The sequence below is a fragment of the Lissotriton helveticus genome, chromosome 6 (genome assembly GCF_964261635.1).
Source record: "Lissotriton helveticus chromosome 6, aLisHel1.1, whole genome shotgun sequence".
NCBI classification, from domain to species: domain Eukaryota; kingdom Metazoa; phylum Chordata; class Amphibia; order Caudata; family Salamandridae; genus Lissotriton; species Lissotriton helveticus.
The window spans coordinates 151,349,049-151,373,158 of NC_136067.1; the positions used below are offsets into that span (position 1 = coordinate 151,349,049).

Consider the following 24,110-nt stretch of genomic DNA (forward strand, 5'->3'; position numbering starts at 1 on the left):
GAAAATACAAACAAAACTTAACCATTGTAGCCCTCTGCATATTTATGTATGTAAAAATGCATGCCTAAGAGATGGGCCAGATGTAGGTAATTTTTATTTACCGACCTCTTAAATACCGAGTCATACCGACTCGGTATTTAAGAGGTCGGAAAATAAAAATACCGAGATGTAGGTAATTGCAGATGTGCAATTACCGAATCGGAAACAGTCGGTAATTTCCGATGTGGTAAATACCGACCAGTCAATGCCCATGCATTCCTATGGGCTTTGAAGCCCATAGGATTGATTGGGCATATACCGGTCGGTATTTACCACATCGGAAAATACCGACTGTCACAAGGGTGCAGGGGGTGTCACTTTGACACCCTCTGGCACCCCCAAAAGAGGCTCGGGTGCCATGTGGCAGGCAGACCTGCCCTAAGGGCAGGTCTGCCTGTCATATGGCATAGGTGTGCATGCACACATGTGCATGCACACCAGAAACGGTATTTTACCATCAAGTAGTATTTGATGGTAAAATACCGATGTTGTACTGCTTGTGGGACTCAGAAGAGTCCCACCTACATACCAATTGTCCGGAATCAGTAATGATACCGACTCGGTATTTTACATACTCGGTAAATTTACCTACCGGTAAATTTACCGAGTCTGTGAATTACAGGGACCTACATGTCAAATTGCTTTTACCGGGTGGTAACGGCCGAATTCGGCCGTTACCACCCGGTAAAAGCCTACCTACATCTGGCCCAATCTCTTTGTAAAGTGCCCCATGTACAACCATCCAGGAGCCATTATGACTGTCAATGAAGATCCAAGGACAGAAAAAAATGGAATATTAATTTTCTTATGTAGATAGGAACATCAGCAAGTGTCATCAATCCAGCTGACGTTTTAATATTTTAAAATATTAATTCAGCTGATATCTGCTTCTTGCCTAACCACTACTGATAGGCACTTGCTAGCATTTGTTGCACCTGCTGGTGGCCTAGTTCTAAACTAGCCACCAAGGGCCTTATTTATGAGGCCTTGTGACACTTTTGCGCCGCCGTTGTGTCCCTTTTTGTGACGCACAGCCGGCGTACCAAATGCTCCATGTTGTGCCCTATTTACAAAGTGACGCATCTAGGCAGGTGCGTCACTTTGTAAAGCCCTGCGCTACATTATACCTGCGTCTGATATAATGTATGCAGGGTGGGCATTCCCCCGCAAAAAGCTTCGTCAAAGTGGTGCAGTAAAATCTATCAGATTTCACTGCACCAGTTCTAGGACGCCACTGTGTCAAAATCTGACGCCTGTTGACACAGGAACATTAAAAATGGGACTTGCCAATGTGTAATGACCCATTGCTGGAATTTGCATCACTTTTGTGACACACTTCAGCAATGCGTCAGAGGACTAGAATGGGATTTATGTGTAGAATAGTACTGGCACCAACTGAACCTTTTCAATTAGACACGCTTCCTCTCGCCATGCTATCCTCTATGTCAGGCTTCTACGACGGGTAGCTAAGGAGTTACTTGTAGCAGCTCTCCTGTGTGCAGCCAAGTACTCAATTAGAAACTTTTGTTTGGCTCAATTCATTTATGTATCTCAGATATGAAAAGAGTATTTTTTCAGGTGAAAATGTGTACATTTTTAAACCTCATAAGCTGATGATAAATCATGCAATATTACAAATATTAGTATCTGGGTGCCAGCAGCATTGCAGCTATGGTTGTCATATATTACCCATGTAGAGGCATTCCAAATTTTAAAAGCCTTTTTACATCACTGCTGGCAACACTGCCCAATGTCACTGAGGTGATAATATCTCACGGGGGTGTAATATATTCTTGTCTGGCATGGTCAATATTACTTACAAATAATATTATTAGCTCAGGATGATTTCCATTGAACATAAGTAGCTTTTATTGCAGACAAGGTTGGAGACACCTGCTCTATGTTGTACAGCAGTGATTTTTAACTGCAGTTGAATTAATGATGAATATGTACATAAAAAGGCAAAGTTCAACATTTTAAAATGCCTTGTAAATGTGGCAGAATTTGAAACTAGTGACTAAAATGTAAGTAGCTATCTAATCTTAGCTTTATTCATAGTAACACTACAGCAAATGGAGTCTGTATTGGTGAGGGGGTGGCCTCATTTGAAGCACTGTTAGACACTGACAAAAAGGGATCATGCATTAGGATAAAAAAAAGTGATATGCTAGAGTTTAGTATAATGTTGAATCTTTCAGAAATAAAAGTACATTTTCAAAAGCTCAGACCTTTCCCATTAACATTTTAAATGTTGCATTTTTTTGTTGGTGAATTTAATATTTCATAATTTGTTTATTTGCTTGATGTATACTTGTTTCTGGTTTTTGTGCATTGTTCTGGGGGGACAGATCATAGATATTTCTTACACAGGCATCCCCGGTTTCCAGGAGTGATTCAATGGTGGCCTGCAGAAGTCTGAAGAATAGGAACTGCTGATGTACAGTGCTATGAAAACCTGCAGTGCTATGAAAAAAGTCACCGGTACATAAAAAAGTATAAATAAATCAAACACTTTATGAATCAACATTTTCAAAAAGAATAAACTAATAATATAGCGCAAGTGTTAATTCAATAGTAAATATTCTATTTGCAGCACATGGAGTCTCTTCTACCAGAGTCGAGCCTTGCATCTTTGTACATCTGGAAGAGCAGTCTGTCCTCCATACTATTTCTAAATGCTATGTTAAAGGGGTCTTTGCAAGCTCTTTCCAAGTGTGCCTGGAAAATGTGGTGCAAATACCATGGGGTGATATCGGATCACTTTTCTTGGCAGGGCCCAAGCTTCCAACCTGGTGACAGTGAATAACATAGGAAATGTTTTAACTAGACAACCCATTAGTTCTTTCTGTGTACCCATCATACTGTGGATGAGTCCCTATTTTTTCTTTTTTTTAATTACTTTTGAAAATTATTTAGATAAGAGTTCTTATGATAAAGATGTATGTATGGTCCATTGGCTGAACTGAATGAAGCTCACTCCTAAAAGGCACTCGATTGTCCATGCACAGCTGTACTTGCTTCTTTAACTGCCAGGTGCTCTTAAATGGACATCTTGCAAATGCAGATTTCTGACGAGTCTTGGGAGGGAAGTTAGTGCATTCTCTTGCAGTTGACCTGTAGGTGCAATTTACGTGTTTCTGACAGCAATTACAGGTTACATTTTAAATAAACCTGGCAAAAGCTAAGAAACCACTCTCATTAATACTTTGGGTTCACATTTGAATACTCCCACAGACACACTGAACTGATTTCTAAGTAGACAAAAAGCATTTCGGAATGAACAAATGTTACACAGCCTCAAATGTTTTAAATAGCTGCAGAGACTGAATTTCATATGTGCTTTTTACTGAAAGTCTCAAGGGCGATATTGCATAACTTGTGTCTGGTGAATATAAACAGTGCCATTTCATTCACATAATTTTGACTGCTTCTGTAATTTGGACTAGAGCTAAGGGTGTTTGCTCTCAGCCAAAACATGGGCAGCACGTGAAACATGGTGAAACCTGGAGAAAACTCTTTACTATTTTGGTGACTACATAAAACGTTCTTAAAATAAATATCCTCTCCTTGTCGAAAAAAAGTACGTCTTGCATTTGGTTTCAAAGTCTGTTTTCTACATTTGTAACTTAGTGATAATATCCTTGGCCCTTATGTACAAAAGATTTGTACAATGTTGAACTAACGATTTGAGTGGCTACAAATGCGAAGCAATGCATGTAATGCAAACCATAGGGCGAATTTACTAACCAAAAGCTCGCAGGCAGAGCGCAAAACTGCATTGCAAGGCAAACATCCCTGCACAACCATTACTAAGTAAATCCCTTCCATCAAATGGACTGCAGCAAAACCTGTTTGCTCCATCCCATGTTACACAAGTAGCAATAGGAAGCTAATGGGTTTGCCCTGGATTTTGTTTGTACCAGTGCCATGTTTCTGGGATATATCCCAAGGATTTCTTTCATGATAAATATGATCAAGCCCCTGCAATATTGTTGTCTAGATTCAAGCATGGACAATAAGCTTGTATGCTACACCATAAGGGGCTAATCATAAGGTGTGTGTGGTACTGGTAAACTTACATGCAATTTTACCATTACAATGTGGTAAATTTGCACTATCACTATGCAATTACAAGTAAAACACCATTGAATGTGGAATTTCAGCATGAGACTGATTTTTTTCAGACATAAAATCACAGAGAATTCACTATTCCATGGGAGTTTTCTGCCATACATGCCATGGGAGTTTTCTGCCATACATGTATCCACTGCTCTGAGAAAGGAAGAAGGAATGTATTTTTTACCTGACAGGGAAGAGCACTGTATGCTCCCCTTGTCAGTAAAAAGAAACACAAAAAAAAGGGAAATTAGAATTGACTTCTGCTGCAGCCAAAGTCTTTTGGTATTTCATCTGGTTTTACTGGCTGGAAAAATCAAGTTAGGATCACAGTCAGAAAAAACAGGGTGCGGAAAGACTTAACTATTCAGAATCGGGCAGCGTGGAATTTCATGAGGTAATTTCTCTCCATCTAATTCATAATACGGCACCACGTAGCCATTCGATACCACAAAGAGATGCACTGAATCGAACATCTATTATTGTTTTTGACACCCTTTTCACATTTTGAGCAAAGTTCACAAATAACTGCTGAGATTTTCCCAGAGATTTGGAGGCACATTTGCTGCGTAGGGCAGCAAGCAGAGTGGCTGTATTGCATTGCATCAAAGGAAGAGAGCAGAAATGCTCCAGGTTTACAAAGATATAGCAGCGCCTGTGGATAGAGGAAATAGTGAGGAGAAATTTCTCCTTGGGAGGGCGTAGCATTTTGATGCATTTCAAGGATTACAAGTCTTTGTAAATCTAGGAATACGTCAAAATCTATGGGTGGATGTATGGGAACGCCCATGCTCCACCCATGGAAAGCCTCCCAAGTTGAAATGTAATGTAATGCAATGCAAGTGGCTGTCTTGTGTTACATTTCTTTACAAAGCCACGCAAATCAGGACTTGTGTGACTTTGTAAATTAAAAAAAGCCTTTGCATTGCCCAGCATCACCTTGCGAGATTCAATGGCGACGCAAAGGCTTAGTAAATCTAGGCCTTGGTCTTTTCAGGTAGAAGACAAAGACTCTTCTGATAACAAGTATGTTGATTATCCTCTTTCCACTAGATATTTGAAACCTGGGGAAACACAGTGAAAGCAAAGAATCGGTTAAGGTTGAAACATAAGACAACCATAGACCATAAATCAGGTTTAGCCCTAATAAAGTTTAGTCCTCAGAACTCCTCTACTCTCCTGAAATAATGTAGATAAAGACAAGTAATAAATATAAATAATAACTGTGAATATGCTTGGAGTTTCTTACTTACAGCTATCAAGAATGGAGGGAAACACTTTAGATCACAATAAGATATGGAAATTGGTAGTAAGAAGAGACTATGTAAAAAAATAATATAGAATAAAAATAAAGAATACTGCACAGATGACAGTTTAGGGGGGAGTTGCATTGGATCCTGGGGACAGAATGGGGGTCCTTGTACTGAGTTTCCTTCTCTCATGGAATTTTGGTTAGGATATTATTCAGTTTGTGGGAACCTACATAGAGAAGTTTGGATGCTTACTGATGACATCAGGGGGCGCAGAATCAACTCAACTAGACATTCTGCACCAATTAGTCGAGAGACGACCATATGCATATGGTCGGCCTCACTGAACTGTCTAGTCATTCAACCTCTTTCAAAATGTTTTGCAGGTGAGTCGAACATATATTCAAGGCTCCACACTTTGGCTCAAACGCTTCCTTAGATTCCACAGAGTGATTGATGTGCATCCTTTTCCCATCAGCTAATACCCATGGGAGCTGATACTGCAAAGGGGCTCTTCAGAATGGCTTCCAAGCTTACCTGCAAGAGGCCTCAAGGATATTCGGAGCTCAGTGAGTGCTATATAACAATCCAAAATAAATATAATTGATTTTTTTATTTTTTATTTCATTTCTATATTTAGTTTCCTAACAACTAGCATCGATTGGTACTGACACATCTCACATGATTACAACGGTACATTCAGGTTGCATTAAAGTTGTGCAAAGCAATTCCATAGTAAATACGCACACACATAATTACATCATGGAAGAAGAGATTTCTATTCGATTGTGATCCTAGGTGTGATTTTGAATAATTAGATTTCACTTCATACGCACTATCACTATATGCACATTTCTTAAAATGCCGGTCTGGACAGTATACAATTCCCCATCCTATTTAATAAGGCGCTCCCTTGAGGAGACTAAGCTCTTGCATAGCAAGAGCTAACTTATCTCCTGGTGAAGGGTTGGAAAACAGCATAAAGTAGACCTCATCAGTGCGTGCCACAACTCAATGGCGATAGCTTACTGTATCGTTCAAAGAACACATTTTCCATTTTTAATCAATTCAGATAGTTGTGCTACCACATTCAGCTTTCTGAAGGCAGTGGGTGTTTGCGGATGAAGGTGAATATGGGAGATATAAATATCAACATCCTTTATGAAGCTATTAGGAATATAAATTATTTTGAACATATACATAAAATCAAACTCTTTTTACTAAATCAGACATCTCACAATTTCTTCAGTTGTTTCTCGGAATTGCATGAGATCTGGTAAAAAAAAGAGTCGTCAATTTTTCCGTTTTGTAGGCCTATGGGCGGATGCACGCAGGCTGTCAATCTTTCTGGAGTCCCTGCCCCACAATGCAAAGCTCGATGTTGGAAGAGATCCGGCCGAGCCCCTTCTGCTCATGCGCTCTGCTGCTCTCCTCGCCTTCCCTCCTGGCAACGTCCGTGGCACTGAAATAGAAAAGAGGCTTACGATAAGAAGATCACCCCCGCTGAGGTAAGTACAAGGCGGTCACATAACGAGAAATGTGTGAGGCTACCTCACAGGCTGAAAGCTTTGGATGTTATTTTTATGCTTCGTTGTAAAATACAGCCCTGAAATTTTGTGTTAACAGGGAACTAGAGCAGAATCAGGTTTCTTACTTTCAGAAGGAGAAATAGTTCTTTATTTCACAGTGTTGCAGTTCTATTTGGTTGCCACAAAAATATCCCATCATTTAATGTAATTATAACATGAAATCAGTATTTACCAATATGTTTTTTAAAACAGGGGAAACAATTCAGAGGCACTCATTGGGTGGCAGAGAGAAAACTGTTCTCTAAAGAACACACGTCATCTCCTTAAAAATCATTCTTCGTGTGTTTTTTTTCACAATGACAATACTTTTACATTGAATCAGGGAACAATCTGGCAGGAGCAGACAGCAGGAAAGAGTCAGTTCGGTTCGGGCATAGAATACAATTTACAAGTGCCAGTTCCACCTCTCAGTCAGTCAGACATTAGTATTTTTATTTCAAAGACACAATCCCAGGCTTAATGAGCCTATATTTTAAATAGGACATTTGAAACCTTTTCTTGGCATCCCAGGGCATCCAGAGGTGACTGGGGGCAGAAATCGTATAATGAATTTGGAAGGGATTTGTACCACCAATTTGATAAACAGATCCATCTTCAAGACGCAAATATGTTATTAAAGTTCGATGGGAGAATGATGTGAGTAACCTTGACGATGACTAGCGGGCTGAAGCCAAGATGGCCACAAGATGCTTGGTTTCCAATAGAAATCTTTTCACAAAACATAATGTAAGGATAAGTTACTTACCTGCAATCCTAGTTATTTTCCAGTGGAATACTCATCAAAGTCATGAGCACGGAATAGTCCTGCCCATGTGCGGGGACCCCGGAGCACATATCAAAGACAATATATATGTATGTTTAAACCATACCAAAGTACGTAATAACCTAAAATATATATCTATACATATATATATAGACAATATATATGTGATCAAGGCCGCTTGTACGGCTGAAACGCGTAATGGCAGAAGACAAACAAAATAATTGCTGCACAATTTGGAGGTCTGCGCTCGTCTTCTTCCAAGTCTAATTAGATTTGGTGAAAGGATATATATACATATATATATATATATATATATATATATGTATGTATATATATATATATATATATATATATACATACATATATACATGCAGCCTAAAGCAAATAGAGGATACAAAATTCCGAAATTGCATTGAGTTTTTCATTTAAAATGAACCATACTCATTTCTGCAATACAGAACATGAACACTTTAAAGTGTAAAACATAACCCTTTATTTGAAAGGAAAAAGGCAAGGGAATGAAAGTTACTGTTAGCCAGAAGGCTGCATTAAAAAACATAACAGAGAAAACTAACACCGTACCTTTAAGACCTGCAAGACCTCCTGAATCGCATCATGCCCTCAGGTGACAGTTAGGTCAGGACCTTTGTACGGTGACGAAAAAACATTCAGAGGATAAACCATTTCACAGCTGCTGTGTTAAGTATTCATCCGAGGAGGAGGAAGGGTTGCTTATTACTTTAATGAGTATTCCCCTGCAAGAGAACTAGGATTACATTAGTGGCACTCCTCTGCTCAGGCGGAGAAGCATCGCCCCACTGCTTTTCAGCAGTGTACATAAGGAAAAATAAAATGATAATAACATTATATTATTATCATTTTATTTTTCCCTGCTGACCAAGGTTTGCGGGGCATGGATGCTCTGCTCACAGAGGAGTAGGAGGAGAAGTGGTGGGCACACTGTAAGTTTGCATGATGGTGCACTTTGCGTAATACAGCCTGGGTGTAGAACATGCACAGGCTCCCACTGCCTGTCTGAGCGCCGAACCACGGCTGCAGTGCAGCGTTGTAATTGGCTTAGGGGAGCCCGTGTGCGTCCTGCTTCTGTTTCGGCTGGAAGATACTTTTTTTTTTTTTAAAGCTTTTTTTTCCCCAGTTTTATATATAGGAACGAAATAATCAGTACATTACAGATTATAGCATCGGCAGCATTAACAAAAAGAAAAAAACAAGCGGTAAAGGCATTACAGTCACTGATGTAAAGGGACAGTGCATTATGGGCAGAAAGCAATGACAGAGATCAAAAGCGGACAATAGAAAGATTTACAACACTAGGAGACAATAGCTTCTAAATGAACGGAAGTATAATAAACATCACCACAATGACAGCGGCAACTAATAAAGGCAGATCAACCATACAGGCATATGTTCCAAAACTCGCGTCTAGCCGACCCCTTCAGGAACAATGCCGCTTGCTGTCTGTAAGTGTGTATCGGATTGTTTCTTGACAATGTAATCCCTATATGGGCCCCAAATGTCCACTGGTCGTGACGAGCTAGGAATCAGAGTGGAGTATTCCTCACAGTTAACGTTACAAAAAGCCAAGCTTCTGAGCCACGCCTGCAGTGTTGGGGCTCTCTTGCTACCTCACAATAGAGCAACCTCTTTTTTAGCCAACAGGAAGCCCAGCGCTGCCAGCTTCTTGACTGCCCGGGGAAAATTGGCCACATAACCCAGTAGTGCGATCTCAGGGGTGGGCAAGAGCTGCACAGAAAGTATGTTGCCTAGAGTGGTGTGGACCAGGGACCAGTATTGGTGTATCTTGGGACACGTCCAGTCGAGGTGAGTAAAATCAGCAAAGGGAGCCCTGCACTTCTGATAGTAGTGGGGCCTATTGTGATCAATTCTATGTGAACGTGCAGGTGTGTGATACATTCTACGAAGAAACTTCAAATGAAGTAGTTTGCGCCTGCTGTTCAAAGAGATCTCCTTGGTAGCCCTACAGCACTGCTCGATTGGTCGTCAGTAATTGGCCTACCCAACTCCACCTCCCAGGCCGCACGCACCTTGGCGTCAGAAAAAGGCATGGAGACTCCACATTGTTTGTATAGTTTGGAGATCAAATGTGCGCCAGTAGGATTCTGGATAAGCAGAGTCAATGGTGGGGTCGGTTCGGGGGCCGTAGGGAATGAAGGGAATGTGGCTCGAAATATGGAGTTCATACAAGTCAAAACAAAGGTGTCCATAATGGAGCGTTGGGTGAATCGGGCATCCTCTAGTACCGAGAAGGCATGGCCCTCAGGGAATAGGTCGCCTATCGTGCGAATATTACATTTCTCCAGTGTGCGTTGGATCAAAATCTCACCCGTTATTGGAATCAGCGAGGGGTTAGGTAGAGGTAATGCCGGGGAAAACAGCCTTTCAAGGCCCAGCAGTCTACGCAGCCTGTCCCATGCCCAGCATGTGGTCGATACAGTTTGAATGTCGTGGGGGTCCCAAGGGAATCCCGTAGGTAGGATAGTGGAAAGGTGTCGAGGGAGCACCAGGTCTGCCTCCGGCTTCAAATATGGGATGCGTACGTCTGGATGAAACCAAACATGTGCATAACAACATTGTGCTGTCAGGTAGTATAAATAAAAGTTTGGGACACCAAAGCCTCCCCGCTCATATGGGAGGGTCAAAGTCTGCCAGTTGACCCGAGGTGTTTTGTCCTCCCAGACAAGGCGCAGTAAGAGTGTACGCAGTTGTGAAAAAAAGGTTTTGGCAAGTGGGATGGGAATATTATTAAAAAGATATAAGAACCAAGGGAGGACTACCATTTTAATTATGGCGACCCTCCCAGCCATTGACAATGGCAGCCGCAGCCATTTCACAATTTGGGACTCAAGGGAGCTGATCGCCCTACCGTAATTCAGCCTAATCATGGTAGTGGTGTCAAGGTGAATATAAACTCCAAGATATTTGACCGCGTCTTGGCACCACTCAAGGGAGAATTCACAGGCCCATGAAGTCGTGCCGGCTGTTAGTGGAAAAATAATCGACTTCTGCCAGTTGATATTGAGCCCGGAAAACTTACCGAAGCGAATGATTTCCAAAATTAAAGGTTCGAGATTAAGTTGGGGCATTCTAACGTACAAAATAGTATCATCCGCATAGAGCGAGGTCAAGAGGGGGCCAGTACGAAATTGTATGCCAACAGTGCAGGTGTTTTTCCTGGAAGTGGCGTACCAGTGGATCCATCGCCAAAATAAAAAGCACTGGGGCTAAGGGGCAGCCCTGCCGCGTGCCACGGGACAGAGTGAAAGGGCCAGAAAGAGTGCCGTTCAGGCGCAATCTAGCAGTCGGCTGGGTGTACAGCAGAGTCACTGCGGAGACGAAGCATTCGGGCATGCCCATACGTCGCATGATGGACAGGAAAAAGGGCCACTCGAGGGAATCAAATGCCTTTTCGGCGTCAAGGAGGACAGCGGCAGCGGGTGTGGTGGGATCGATCCTATGCAATACAGTGAATAAGGTTTGCAGATTGAGTGATGTGGACCTATGAGGCACGAAACCCGACTATGCCGGCGAAATGATGGATTCCATTAATAAGGACAATCGTACCGCAATTACCTTGACCAGTATCTTATAATCAAGATTTAATAAAGACAACGGCCTATACGAGCTACATAGTTTAGGGTCCCTGCCTGGCTTGGGGAGCAGAATAATGACCGCTTCCCTAATTGTTGGGGGAAGGATACCCACCTCTAATGCCTCAGAATACACCTCCAACAGTCTCGGAACTAAGACATCTTTATAGGCTTTATAAAAGTCTGCGGAAAAGCCGGCAAGATCGGGAGCCGAGGAGCTTCGCAATGCATCGATGGCCTCCAATATGCTGTCCTGGGTAATGGGAATGGCCAAAATGTCCTGCATGTATCGTTCTAAGTAGACCATCGCTATCTCTGCTAGATAGTTCCCCTGTTCCTATAGATCCCCAGTGAGTCTGGAAGTATATAATGTTTTGTAATATGAAAGAAAGGAATCGCATATATCTGGGGTAGAGTGTAGTAGAGTGTCATTAGGGCCAATTATATCCGTGATATAAGCTGAGTCTTGTGGGAGGCGGGGAGTATGAGCCAATAATCTACCAGGTCTTTCGCCCTCTCCATATCGTCGCGCAACGTGTTGTTTAGTAAGAAAAAATAACTCACGTTCTGCAGCCTCCCTAAATTCGAGCAGCAGGGCCAAGCGTCTAGCCTCTCCTGCACTGGATCCAGTGACCATTAACTCTCGGTCCAGGGCAGCGATGTCTGCCTCAACACGATTCAAGGTGGAGCGAAGATCCCGCAGGACTCCTGCATGTTTGGCGACACAAACGCCTCTGATATAAGCCTTGAACCCCTCCCAGAGAACTGCCCAGGTGCCCACCGATCCAGTGTTGATTTCGAAATAATCTTCAATGGCCTGTCTAACTTTCTAACTAAAAACGGATCTAGTAACGCGTTTCCAGGGAAGCGCCATTGCCTTTCCTATCCACCCGGCCTGGGAAAATCGGAGAGTGGTCCGAGAGTGTGCGGGGCAAAGTAAGCAGCCCTCCCATCCAGCCAGCAATTCCCGGGGAGAATAACCAGTAATCTATCCTGGTCCAAGTATTGTGGAACCCTGAATAGTGCGTGAATTCCGGAAGCTGTGCATGCATTTTGTTTTCAAAATCTATTAGAGAAAAATGAGTGCATATTTCGTGGAGGGCTTGTCGGGAGCGGGGGTTAGTGTCAGGGGAAGTGGAAGTGCTATCCCTGGAAAGATTCATCAGTAAGTTGATATCCCCCCCTAGTATCAACAGTCCAGGATCAAATAAGAGGAGCCGCACCTGCAGCTCATGGAAATAGGTTTGGAGTTCACATTTGGACCATAAATCCCGGCAAAGGAGATCCTGTGTCCCAACAAGGAACCCGTAACAATCAGTGTTCGACCCTCAACATCAGTCAAGGTCTTGTGTAGTGAAAAGGGAACACGCTTATGTATGAGTATAGCAACCCCCCTAGCATACCGACTATAGTTCGAAAAAAATCAATGGGAACCCCAACCCTTCGCAATGGGAGCATGGTCTGAATCGGACAAATGCGTCTCCTGCATGAACACGATATCAATGTTGTGTCTGACTATGTAGTTGAGAACTTGTAGTCGCTTTTTAGTATTGTTTAGATCCCTAACGTTCCATGACATCAAAGAGAGCCCGGAAGGACCGGGCTGGTGCCCTAGCTTAACCATCGGAGAGCAGTAACCATAATCGCACCGCAATGCATGCAAATCTTCTGCCGTAAACTAGCAACCCGAGCAATGACTGTAAAAGAAACAATGAATCTGCGCAAATATCCCACCCACCACCCAGCCTCCTACTGACCCCATAGAGGGAGACCCCAACTTGCCTAGTCAAATACGTGTGCAATATAAACTGACCCATTATAGTGGAAACCAAATGTGCACAACGCAAAAAAGGCATACACAACAGAGAAACTTTGGTATTCACCATAGGGCGTGGCAACGCCACGCCGGCCGGGCAGTAAGAAATATGAACTCAGCATGTAGGTTAGAAATGCCAATATAAGGTAAATATAGCAGAATACAGTGATAACTGCGATAATCATTCAGCCAGTCCTGGGCTTGGAGAAGAGTTCAACACTGTCCTGCGAGCCCCCCTGAGACGGGGAGACAGAGCGGGCACGCCGGTTGCCCCAGAATGTTTCCTCTTGTGTTCTTGGCAAAATTCCTGCGCCTCAGTGGGAGTATCGAATATACGAAATCTGCCATCCACATCGACTTTTAACCTCGCCGGGTAAAGCCCAAGTTCTTCAGGGTTGCTTTGACTCCATTGAATTTGCTTCTTGCCTCTTGAACCATGATGGTGAAGTCAGGGAAAAAGGCCAATTTGCTCCCCTGCCATTGGACGTCCCCCTTGTCACGAGCCGAACGGAGGACAGCATCTCTATCTCTGAAATTCATGAGTCTGGCAATGATGGGACGCGGGGGAAGGCCGGCCGCGGACGGGCCCCAGCGATCTGTGGACGCCCTCCACCACGAAGCCCTGTGTGAACGTGTCCCTACCAAACAGTTCTGTAAGCAATTGTTCCACAAAGGTGTCCATGCGACCAGTGGAGGTTGTCCCCGGAACTCCAATGATTCGGATATTATTTCGGCGGCTGCGCACCTCCAAATCCTCATTCTTAATAGCGGCGTCTTTGAGGATCTTCTCCACCCTATCCAGCCGCTTCAGTGAGGATGATGCGCCATCTTCGATGTCCGATATCCTTGCCTCGACAACATCTAGTCTCCGATCGTGTGCTTGAATCTTAGACCCCATGTCAGCCAATTTCTTGTCAAGGTCATCAAAGCAGCTGTCAAGTGCTTTGAAACCTGCCCTCATTTCGTTGAGCATGGCCGTCGCAAGAGTGGCAGGGGCTTCCGCGTCGTTCGAGCCCATAGTCCCATCAGCCTGGCCTGTAGGGACATCCGATGAAGGGCCAGGGGCTTTGTCGAACTGAAGCATGCGTTGCTTGGGATCCTTCTTCCCCATTCTTTAGGGAGAGGAAAGAGACTTGTCAGTGGTCTGGCAGAACCGCAGCTACAGTTGAATCAGAGGGCAGAGAGGCGCAGTCTAAGCATGCGAGGGAGCCTCAGCCTACGTGATAGGCAGCGATACCAACTTGTGGTGGATAACGCCGTGTGACAATAGCGACAACGCTGGTCAGCGGATAGAAAGTGGTAGAGCTTCCAAGGAAGAACAGTGGAGCGGCAATACAAGTCCGATGGCAGGACTGGGTCAGAGCACAGGGGAGAATGCGGTTGGCAAAAAGCAGCAGAACAACAATGATCCACACAGGACAGAGTGGACCGAGGAGTGGATGCAGGTACTGGTCTGAGGGCACCGGTGGAGCGCCAAGACACGCAGAGGCGCCAGTGGGATCTTCCAGTACAAGCAGAGAAAACCCCTAGTGATCGGCAGCTATCAGGGGAAATCCAAGGCCTCAGGAGCTGTCAGCGGATCCAATAATGCTACATTGGAGCTGAGGAATCATATGGCTGCATACCTGCTCACGCGTGTCTACCCCAAAGCAGGCCGTCTCATTCGTGGCAGTTAGGCGGCCAGGGGGGGTCGGAAGCCAGCACGACCGATGAGGCCCAGCGCCGCCACCGCCTCAGTCAGGAGCACTGGGGCCTCCCCGCTAGCCCGTCTCGCCCCCCGCCGCAACCCACAGGCCAGGCACCGAAAGTGCCCCGAACCCGACGGAGCAAAGCCGGCAGCTGCAGCGGGAGGGACAGGGGGAGGAAAGCCCGCAGGAGGAGCGGGGAAAGAGCGCAGGGCAGCGCTAAGCACGCACCGGGGCCACACTCACCACCGCCACAGACCGCGATGTCGTTGCCGGGAAAGGCAGCCGGGCCACGTCCGCTCTTTGTGCCGGTCTGCCTCACGCCTGCCCCATTCGTCGTTGCCGCCCGGATCCGGCATCAGGTTGTTCCCCTCGGTCCCTGGCAGCAGATGGAAGGTGTCTGCTGGAGCAGGAATGCTCCTACATTAGGGGAAAGCAAGTTAGTTTAGCCCGGCTGGCGGAGCTTCAGGCAAAGGCGGCAATCTTGGTCGCCTCCGTGGCCACGCCCCTCGGCTGGAAGATACTTAGGGGTAGATTTACAAGCCCCATGCACCACTTTTGCGTCATTTTGAACATGGGAAAAGTGACACAAAAGTGGCGCAAGGGGCTTGTAAATCTGCCCCTTAGAGAGACAACGGAGGAGAGACGCAATTAGGTAAGTATATTCTTTTTTTTTCTTTCTCATCCACACATCTCCCCACCCTGCCACTACGATTTATGCCAGCCGCCGCTGGATTACAGATAACCTACCCTTCTCTTCCCGGGGATACTCATCAATAGTCATAAGCACTGAATAGAATAGCTAGCACATCCTATACCCCTGCGGAAGAATACAAGACAGTTACTAGCAGCAAATAAGACAGTTAACGAAAAAAGTTTCTTAATGAAGCCTGCCCTACTTGGACATCTGCCTGAGTGTTTGAGTCCAGACACTAATGGCGAGCTAAGGTGTGCCCCTTGTAGAATGAGCTCTAAGTCTACAAGTAAAGTGCTTATTGGCTAACTGGTAAGTGAGAGATATAGAAGAGACTATCTACCTAGAGATAGATTGCTTGGAAGCAGCTAAACTAGTGCGCATTGGGCCATATTTTTAATAAACAAGTAGCCACATTGTCTGATCTCCTTAGTTTTGTCGAGGTAAAACCTAAGAACTCTCTTGAGGTCTAATGAGTGTAAAGCCCTGTATGGTGGTGTGGAAGGGATGCTAAAAAATGTTGGGGGAGTATGGTCTGATGGATATGGAAATCAGAAATGACATTAGGCAAAAAATTAGGAAGTGTTCTCATAACTACCCTGTTTGCATGAAAAAACAGTTAAAGTTCTTTTGCGCAAAGAGCCTGGATTTCGCTGACTCTGTGTGCCGAAGTGATAGCGACTAGGAAAGTGGTCTTCCAGGTAAGGAGTTGTAAAGACGCTTTATGTATGGGTTCAAAAAGGGGGCACCTTCATTTTGAGAGAACCACAATGAGCTCCCTTGAGGGAGAAGGTGTTCTTGCAGGTGGGTAAACCTTGTTCCAACCTTCTAGGAAGTCTTTGACTACAGGCTTTTTAAAAAAGGAAGCCTGTGCGGGAGGCTTTCTGTAGACAGTAATAGCCGCAAGGTGTACCTTTATGCATGTAAAATGCAGGCCAGACATTCCTAGGTGCAATAGATAAGGTAAGATCACATATTCTTGACCTAGGATAGGATGATGACCATTATGTGAAAACCATAAATAGAAGCGCCTCCATTTGAAAGCATATGATTTCCTGGTAGAAGGCCTTCTAGACTCTTTCAAGATGTCCCTACAGTCTTGTGAAAGCCCTAAGTGTCCATATTGCAGGAATTCAGAAGTCATGCTGTCAAGCTCAGAGAGGGAAGGTTGAGGTGGAAGATCTTCCTTCCTAGTTTGGAGATCGGGTCTGCTTGGCAACTTCCTGCGTGGTCTTTCGGACAGGTGAAGGAATCTGTGTACCACCACTGGCGAGGCCACTCCAAAGCAATCTGGATTATCCTGGTCCTGGCTCTGTAAAATTTGTTGATGACCATCGGGATCAGGGTAATGGGAGGAAATGCATATAAAAATGTCTCTGGCCAGTTGATCAAAAGAGCATTCCCCTTCAATCCTAGTTGGGAGAACCTAGATGCGAAGTTGTGGCATTTTCAGTTTGTTTTGTCTGCAAACAGGTCGATTTGCGGCATTCCCCATTGTTGGAAAATGCCTTGCGCAACTTCTTCATTTAGTATCCAGTCAAGAGCTTTGTTGAAGTTGCGAATGAGAAAGTCTGCCTGAACATTTAGTGTGTCTGGTAGGTGGATAGCTGAGATGGTCAAGTAGCCTCTTCTATATAATGGCTTGAGCCTCGAGAGACCTGGGACGTGATCGAGTTCCTCTCTGCTTGTTCAGATAGTGCACTGTTGTCATATTGTCTTTCTGTACTAGGAGGGAGTGTGTCTGTATGGACGGGTAAAAATACTTGAGTCCGAGATGGACTGCTCTCAGTTCCTACATGTTGATATTGTATAGTTTCTCTTTGTCCGACCACAGACTTGAACTTGAAGAAAACCCATATGGGCTCCTCAACCCTGGAGGGAAGCGTCTGTAGTAAGCATCTGTGTGGGAAGTTCCTGTTGAAAAGGGACTCTTATATTGAGATGACGACACTGCATCCACCATTGAAGCGATTCCTTGGCCATCTGTGAGAGGATCACTCTGGGCCCGATTCACAGAAATAACTTAAGACAAAATCCTAAACGTACTACCATTTTCGTATTCACAGAAGGCACTTACTCATTTTGGTATTCACAGAAGACACTTACTCATTTCGGTATTCACAGAAGTTAGGGGTCCTAACTTTAGGACTCCTAAATGCCATCTGTGAATACCGAAAGTCCTACAGTTAGAATTTTTCTCAGTTTAGGAGTAGTAAAGTTAAGACTGCTAACTTTAGGACTCCTAAATGCCTTCTGTGAATACTAAGGGCCCGATGTAGGTAATTCAGATTTACCGACTCTTAAATACCGAATCATACCGATTCGGTATTTAAGCGTCGGTAAATCTGAAGCAGGCAGATGTAGGTAAAAAATTACCGAATCTGTACGAGTCGGTATTTACCGAATCGGTAAATACCGATTCGCTATTTCCCATTGTAGCCCATAGGAATCAATGGGAAATACCGAATCAGTATTTACCGATTCGGTAAATACTGAATCCTGCAAGGGTGCAGGGGGTGTCACTTTGACACCCTCTAGCACCCCAAGTACAGGCACGTGTGCCACATGGCACAGGTGTACATGCACAGATGTGCATGTACACCTGTATTCGGTATTCTACCACCCAAAAGGATTGGGTGGTAAAATACCGAATTCTGAAGGCCTGTAGCACTGTAAACAGTGCTACCTACATCTGGAATTTACCGACTCGGTAAAATTACCGATTCGGTATTTTACAGAATCGGTAAATTTACCGATTCGGTAAATTTACCGATTGTGCAAAATATTGGCCCCCCTACATCTCAATCACCAAATACCGGTCGGTAACGGCCGAATTCGGCCGTTACCGACCGGTATTTGGTGGCCTACATCGGGCCCTAAAAGTCTTAAAATTAGGATTTTTCTCAATTTAGTAGTAGCAAAGTTAGGACTCCTAACTTTAGGACTCCTAAATGCCTTCTGTGAATACCAAAAACTTAACATTAGGATTTTTCTCAATTTAGTAGTAGCAAAGTTAGGACTCCTAACTTTAGGACTCCTAAATGCCTTCTGTGAATACCGAAAGTCTTAAAATTAGGAATTTTCTCAGTTTAGTAGTAGTAAAGTTGAGAAAAATCCTAATTTTAGGACTTTCGGTATTCACAGAGGGCATTTAGGAGTCCGAAAGTTAGGAGTCCTAACTTTACTACTACTAAATTGAGAACAATCCTAATTTTAAGACTTTCGGTATTCACAGCAGGCATTTAGGAGTTCTAAAGTAAGGAGTCCTAACTTTACTACTACTAAACTGAGAAATACCCTAATTTTAAGACTTTCGGTATTCACAGAAGGCATTTAGGAGTCCAAACGTTAGGAGTCCTAACTTTACTACTATTAAATTGAGAAAAATCCTAATTTTAAGACTTTCGGCATTCACAGAAGGCATTTAGGAGTCCTAAAGTTAGGAGTCCTAACTTTAGTACTACTAAATTGAGAAAAATCCTAACTTTAAGACTTTCGGTATTCACAGAAGGCATTTAAGAGTCCTAAAGTTAGGACTCCTAACTTCTGTGAATACCGAAATGAGTAAGTGTCTTCTGTGAATACCAAAATGAGTAAGTGCCTTCTGTGAATACCAAAATGGTAGTAAGTTTAGGATTTTGTCTTAAGTTAGTTCTGTGAATCGGGCCCTCTGTCTTCCCAGAGGCCCAAGATTTGAGAGTGTTTACTGGAGCCGTTGCATGTGTAGCCTGACATTGGGAACGATGTAGACGCAAGAAGCCATTGTGCCTAGGAGAGAGGCTGCTTGCCTGGCCGATGGAAAAGGAGTCTGGAGGAGAGTGAGGCATTTCTTGTTGATTGAGGATAACCTCTCCTACGAAGGATACACTCTTGAATATTTTGTATCCAGGATTGCTCCCAGGTAATGTATGGTTTGAGTAGGATTTAGTGTGGATTTCTTGAAATTGATTTGTAGTCCTAACTGTTGCAGAGCTTGGATGCAGGTATATAGATGATCCAGAGTTAGTGGAGGAACCTTTGATTACCCAGTCGTCTAAGTATGAATAGATGAAGATTTTTCTCCTCCACTGGTATGCCGCTATCACCGCTATGCACTTGTAGAACATACGAGGCGATGACTTGAGCCTGAAGGGCCAGACCTTGTATTGGTAGTGCGTGGATGCTACTTTGAGGCGGAGGAACTTCCTGTGTTTCTTGATGGGATTGTGGAAGTAAACATCCTGAAGATCGATTGCACACATCCAGTCCCCTTGGTGGAGCTGTGGGTAGATCTGGTGGAGAGCAAGCATTCTGAACTTTTCATTGCGGATAAACTTGTTCAAAAGTCGTAAGTCTAGAATTAATCTGTACTCCCGATTCTGACTTATTTTCTGAACCAGAAAGTAGCGTGAATACATTCCTAGCCTTTGTTGGCAGGCTGGGACTTCTTCGATGGAGTCTTTCTGGAACAGTGTGTTGACTTCTTATTGTAGCAAGACCTGTTGATATATGGACATTTTACGCAGTGGGTGGTCTTGTACCTGATGGAGTAACTATTATGCAGAATATTCAAGACACACTTGTCGTTTGTAATCTTTCGGCACTTGTCCAGGTGCGTAACAATACTTCCCCCGCCCACCGGAGTGGGACACGGAGAAAGGGAAAGCAAATGCTCATTGCTTCTCTGGTGTTTTTGATGCAGAGGCTGATGGATAAGGAGTCCCTCTTCCTCGCGCAGGTCTGTGAGAATGGTATTGTTGCTGATGATCTGACCAGTAAGGGGTTTGAACACTCTGCTGATAGGAATGACAGTTGTAGGGGCGAAACTCTTTGCATTTTGCAAGGCCCACAGCTCTGAGGGTGTCCAGGTCTGTCTTTATTTTTGCCATCTTATCATCTGCATGCGCGCTGATAAATGAGGTGCCGGTGAATGGCAAATTTAATATGCAGTGTTGGGCTTCAGGTTTGAGACCTGTAAGACGTAACCAGAAAGATTGCTGTGCGCAGATGCTATGATAGTATCTATGAGCCTTGAGATCTGAGGCATCAGCGGCTACACTAATGACTTGATTGGCCACCCTCTTGAAGGATCTCCTGGAAATCTTGCTTGTCCTCTTTAGGCAACTTCTCAGTGAATCTGGATAGTGAATCCCATAGAGATCTGTTGTACCTCCCCGATAAGGCGGAGGTGCTGGCCACTTTAAAAAAAGATGCAGAGGTGTTACTCATCTTTTTATCCAGTGAGTCCATTTGTTTGCTGCCTTTATCCGGGAGTACTATGGAAGAGGATGACCCTGGATGCTTCTTTCTTGCAGCAGCAACGATGACAGAGTCAAGTGTCGGATCATACCTGAGGAAAAGAGGGTCTTGATCAGATGCCTTTTATTTTTTCAGAATACGGGGCAGTGCAGAACCCACACACACTGGAGTGAGAAAATACTTGTTCCAACAAGCCTGAGACGAGAGGTAATAGGGGTCTAGATGCTGCTCTGTGATGGAGTTTCAAATATCGCTGATGCAGAATATTGATACTAAGTTTTGCTGCCTTTCCTATTAAAACATCATTAAATGTGACGAGGTCATACACAGGTGAAATCCTTGCCAAAGAAGAACTGGATAAGGTTGGAGAACATTTCGAGACATTTCCAGCTGGTCCACAAATCAACGTCGACCCTGGGGACTTCAATGACTGCTTTGACATCGTTCTCTTTGATGCCGAGAGGATCGACGGCACCTTTGTTGTCGCCAACATCTTTAATTTTGTTTCATATTTTAATAAATACGGCCGGGGAGTCTCGGGCTCGAGGCTCCCCGTCTTCCAAAGAAAATTCTTTGTTAGAAGTTTGAATATGTAACGGTGTTCTGCATGTTATGGCGGGGGGTGGCCGGCAGTCACAGACCATGTGTGGCCTCAACGTCGACTTTCTCTGAGTCGGTGGGGCCGTCTGCATTCGTCTAGATGGCAATACCTTAACTACGACTTGCACGAACAACGACTTAGTCTGAACCATGCATGTGCGTGGTTCAGGCTAAGATGGTCTAGTGTTCCAGATGGGCAGTCCAGAGGAGCGTCGGAGGAACAGGAGAGGTAAGAGGGATTGATTAATGCCTTCAAACTCAATTCTCAGCCCTCCAGTGGGCTCCAGGCATCAGGTGCAGCGTCTCAATTTGGATCCACCAGCGCTGTTTTGAAGGCATTAATCAAGGCACATGAACGGACCCCACTGAAGGGAAGAATTGAACTGCAGCCCCCAGCATACCTCACTGTAGAGAGTATGCAACCAAGGGGCTGTGGTTAATTTCGTCACATGCTGCCTATTGCCCCATGAGGAAGAAGCAGGAGCTTCGAAACGCGTCTGGGGAGGCTTTAAATACCGGACATGAAGTGCAGCTTCAGAAATAAATAGTTTTGTAAACTTCACCAGCGGAGTGGCGTCCTTATGTTCAGAGGCACTTTTGACAGGTTTATTTATTTAAACAGTTTTATATAGCGCTGGCTAGACCCAAAGGTATCAGAGCGCTTTACAGGAGAAGCACAAGATCAAATAATACAATCATAAGTTAGAACAAAAAAGTCAAGAACAATAAATATAAAATCCAAGATATAAGCAGTAACATTTAGAACCAAACTGGGAATTGGCTGACTGTGTAAGTGTGATAGGCCAGAATAGAGGGAAGAAGGAATGGGGTTACGGTGGGGCTAGGGAGGGAGAAAGGCGAGAAGATAACATGAAGGGGAATGATGTGAGGAACATGGTAACATAAGGGACAGGTGATGAAACACCTGGGAAGTAACAGGATTAAGGACCCCAATATTATCACGCGGCCGCCTCAGCCATGGAGGATGCACCACCCGGCAGTATCTACTATAACGGGACTGTATGGTGGGAATTTTCTGCCTGACAACAGCGCTGGCGAATCCAAATTGATACGCTGCACCTGATGCCTGGAGCCCACTGGAGGGCTGAGAATTGAGTTTGAAGGCACTAATCAAGGCTCATGAATGGACCACACCGAAGGGATGAATTGAACTACAGCCCCCAACATACCTCACTGGAGAGAGTATGCAACCAAGGGGCTGTGGTTAATTTCGTGACGTGCTGCCTATTGCCCCATGAGGAAGAAGCAGGAGCTTCGAAACGCGTCGGTAGAGGCTTTAAATACCGGACATGAAGTGCAGCTTCAGAAATAAATAGTTTTGTCAACTTCACCAGCGAGTGGCGTCCTTATGTTCAGTTGCACTTTTGACAGGTTGTATCACGCGGCGGCCTCAGCTGCGGAGGATGCACCACCCGGCAGTATCAACTATAACGGGACTGTATGGTGGGAATTTTCTGCCTGAAACAGCGCTGATTAATCCAAATTGATACGCTGCACCTGATGCCTGGAGCCCACTGGAGGGCTGAGAATTGAGTTTGAAGGCACTAATCAAGGCTCATGAATGGACCCCACCGAAGGGAAGAATTGAACTACAGCCCCCAGCATACCTCACTGGAGAGAGTATGCAACCAAGGGGCTGTGGTTAATTTCGTGACGTGCTGCCTATTGCCCCATGAGGAAGAAGCAGGAGCTTCGAAATGAGTCGGGGGAGGCTTTAAATACTGGACATGAAGTGCAGCTTCTGAAATAAATAGTTTTGTAAACTTCACCAGTGGAGTGGCGTCCTTATGTTCAGAGGCACTTTTGACAGGATATATATATATGTGAACAAGGACACAGCCTGGTGTCCGAAACGCGTCTGAGGCATGCACGTTCTTTTGCACAGTAAATAAAAATCTGGCTAGCAACCATTTTCGTGTCCGTGGTCCTGTTCGGTGCAGCGAGGCACCTGGGAAGTGGAGTGTATATATATATATATATATGTATATTCACTGAAAAAACCATAGGTTTCAGGGACATTATAGTTAGTCTGAAATTTCACTGGTTCAAAACCAGAGAAATTCAGCCCTTATAGTTAGCTGAGCTAACTATAACTCACGCCCCGCAATGCACTGCTGATGACGTCACATATTACCTAACTCATGACATAGTCAGTGACATCAATGATGACAAATGACAACACTGATGACATCATTCAGTGACTGTGAATGTTTCTAAAAAGTTTAAGAATGTGATATATATATGATGGTTCAGTCAGTGTGTGACTGACTGTATAAGTGAGTAATTATACGTGTCTGGGTGAATGCATGGGTGAGTGACTAATCGGTGTGAATGTTTGTACCAGTCTGTCAGTTGGTGTGTAAGTGGCTGTATGAGTTGGTGAGTAGCTACATGAGTGTCTATATGGGTTCATGATTGATTGTCTGGGTACCACCTGTATGGGTGCCTGACTGTCTGTGGGGGTGGAGGGGGTGTGACTCCCTGCATGGATATGTGAGTGGATGATTCAATGGGTGTATGGGTTCATGAGTGCATCTACAGGGGGCTGTATGGGTGAGTGAGTGTGAGTATGGCTGTGTTAGTGAGTGAGTGGATATCTCAGTGGTATATGTGTGAGTAACTACATATGTGAAAGGCAGTGTATGTAAGGGTTGGAGTATATAAGCGACT

At 44.4% G+C, this 24,110-nt stretch overlaps 1 protein-coding gene across 1 annotated transcript in view; it reads right to left on the bottom strand.

Annotated features, from left to right (window-relative positions):
- Positions 1-6,050: 6,050 nt before the first annotated feature.
- PCARE (photoreceptor cilium actin regulator) overlaps positions 6,051-24,110 on the bottom strand; it is a 143,788-nt gene continuing 125,728 nt past the window's right edge. The window contains exon 2 of the mRNA XM_078646710.1: positions 6,051-6,867. Coding sequence (XP_078502836.1) covers positions 6,744-6,867 — 124 coding nt within the window. The 3' untranslated portion in view covers positions 6,051-6,743. The remainder of the gene's footprint in view (positions 6,868-24,110) is intronic.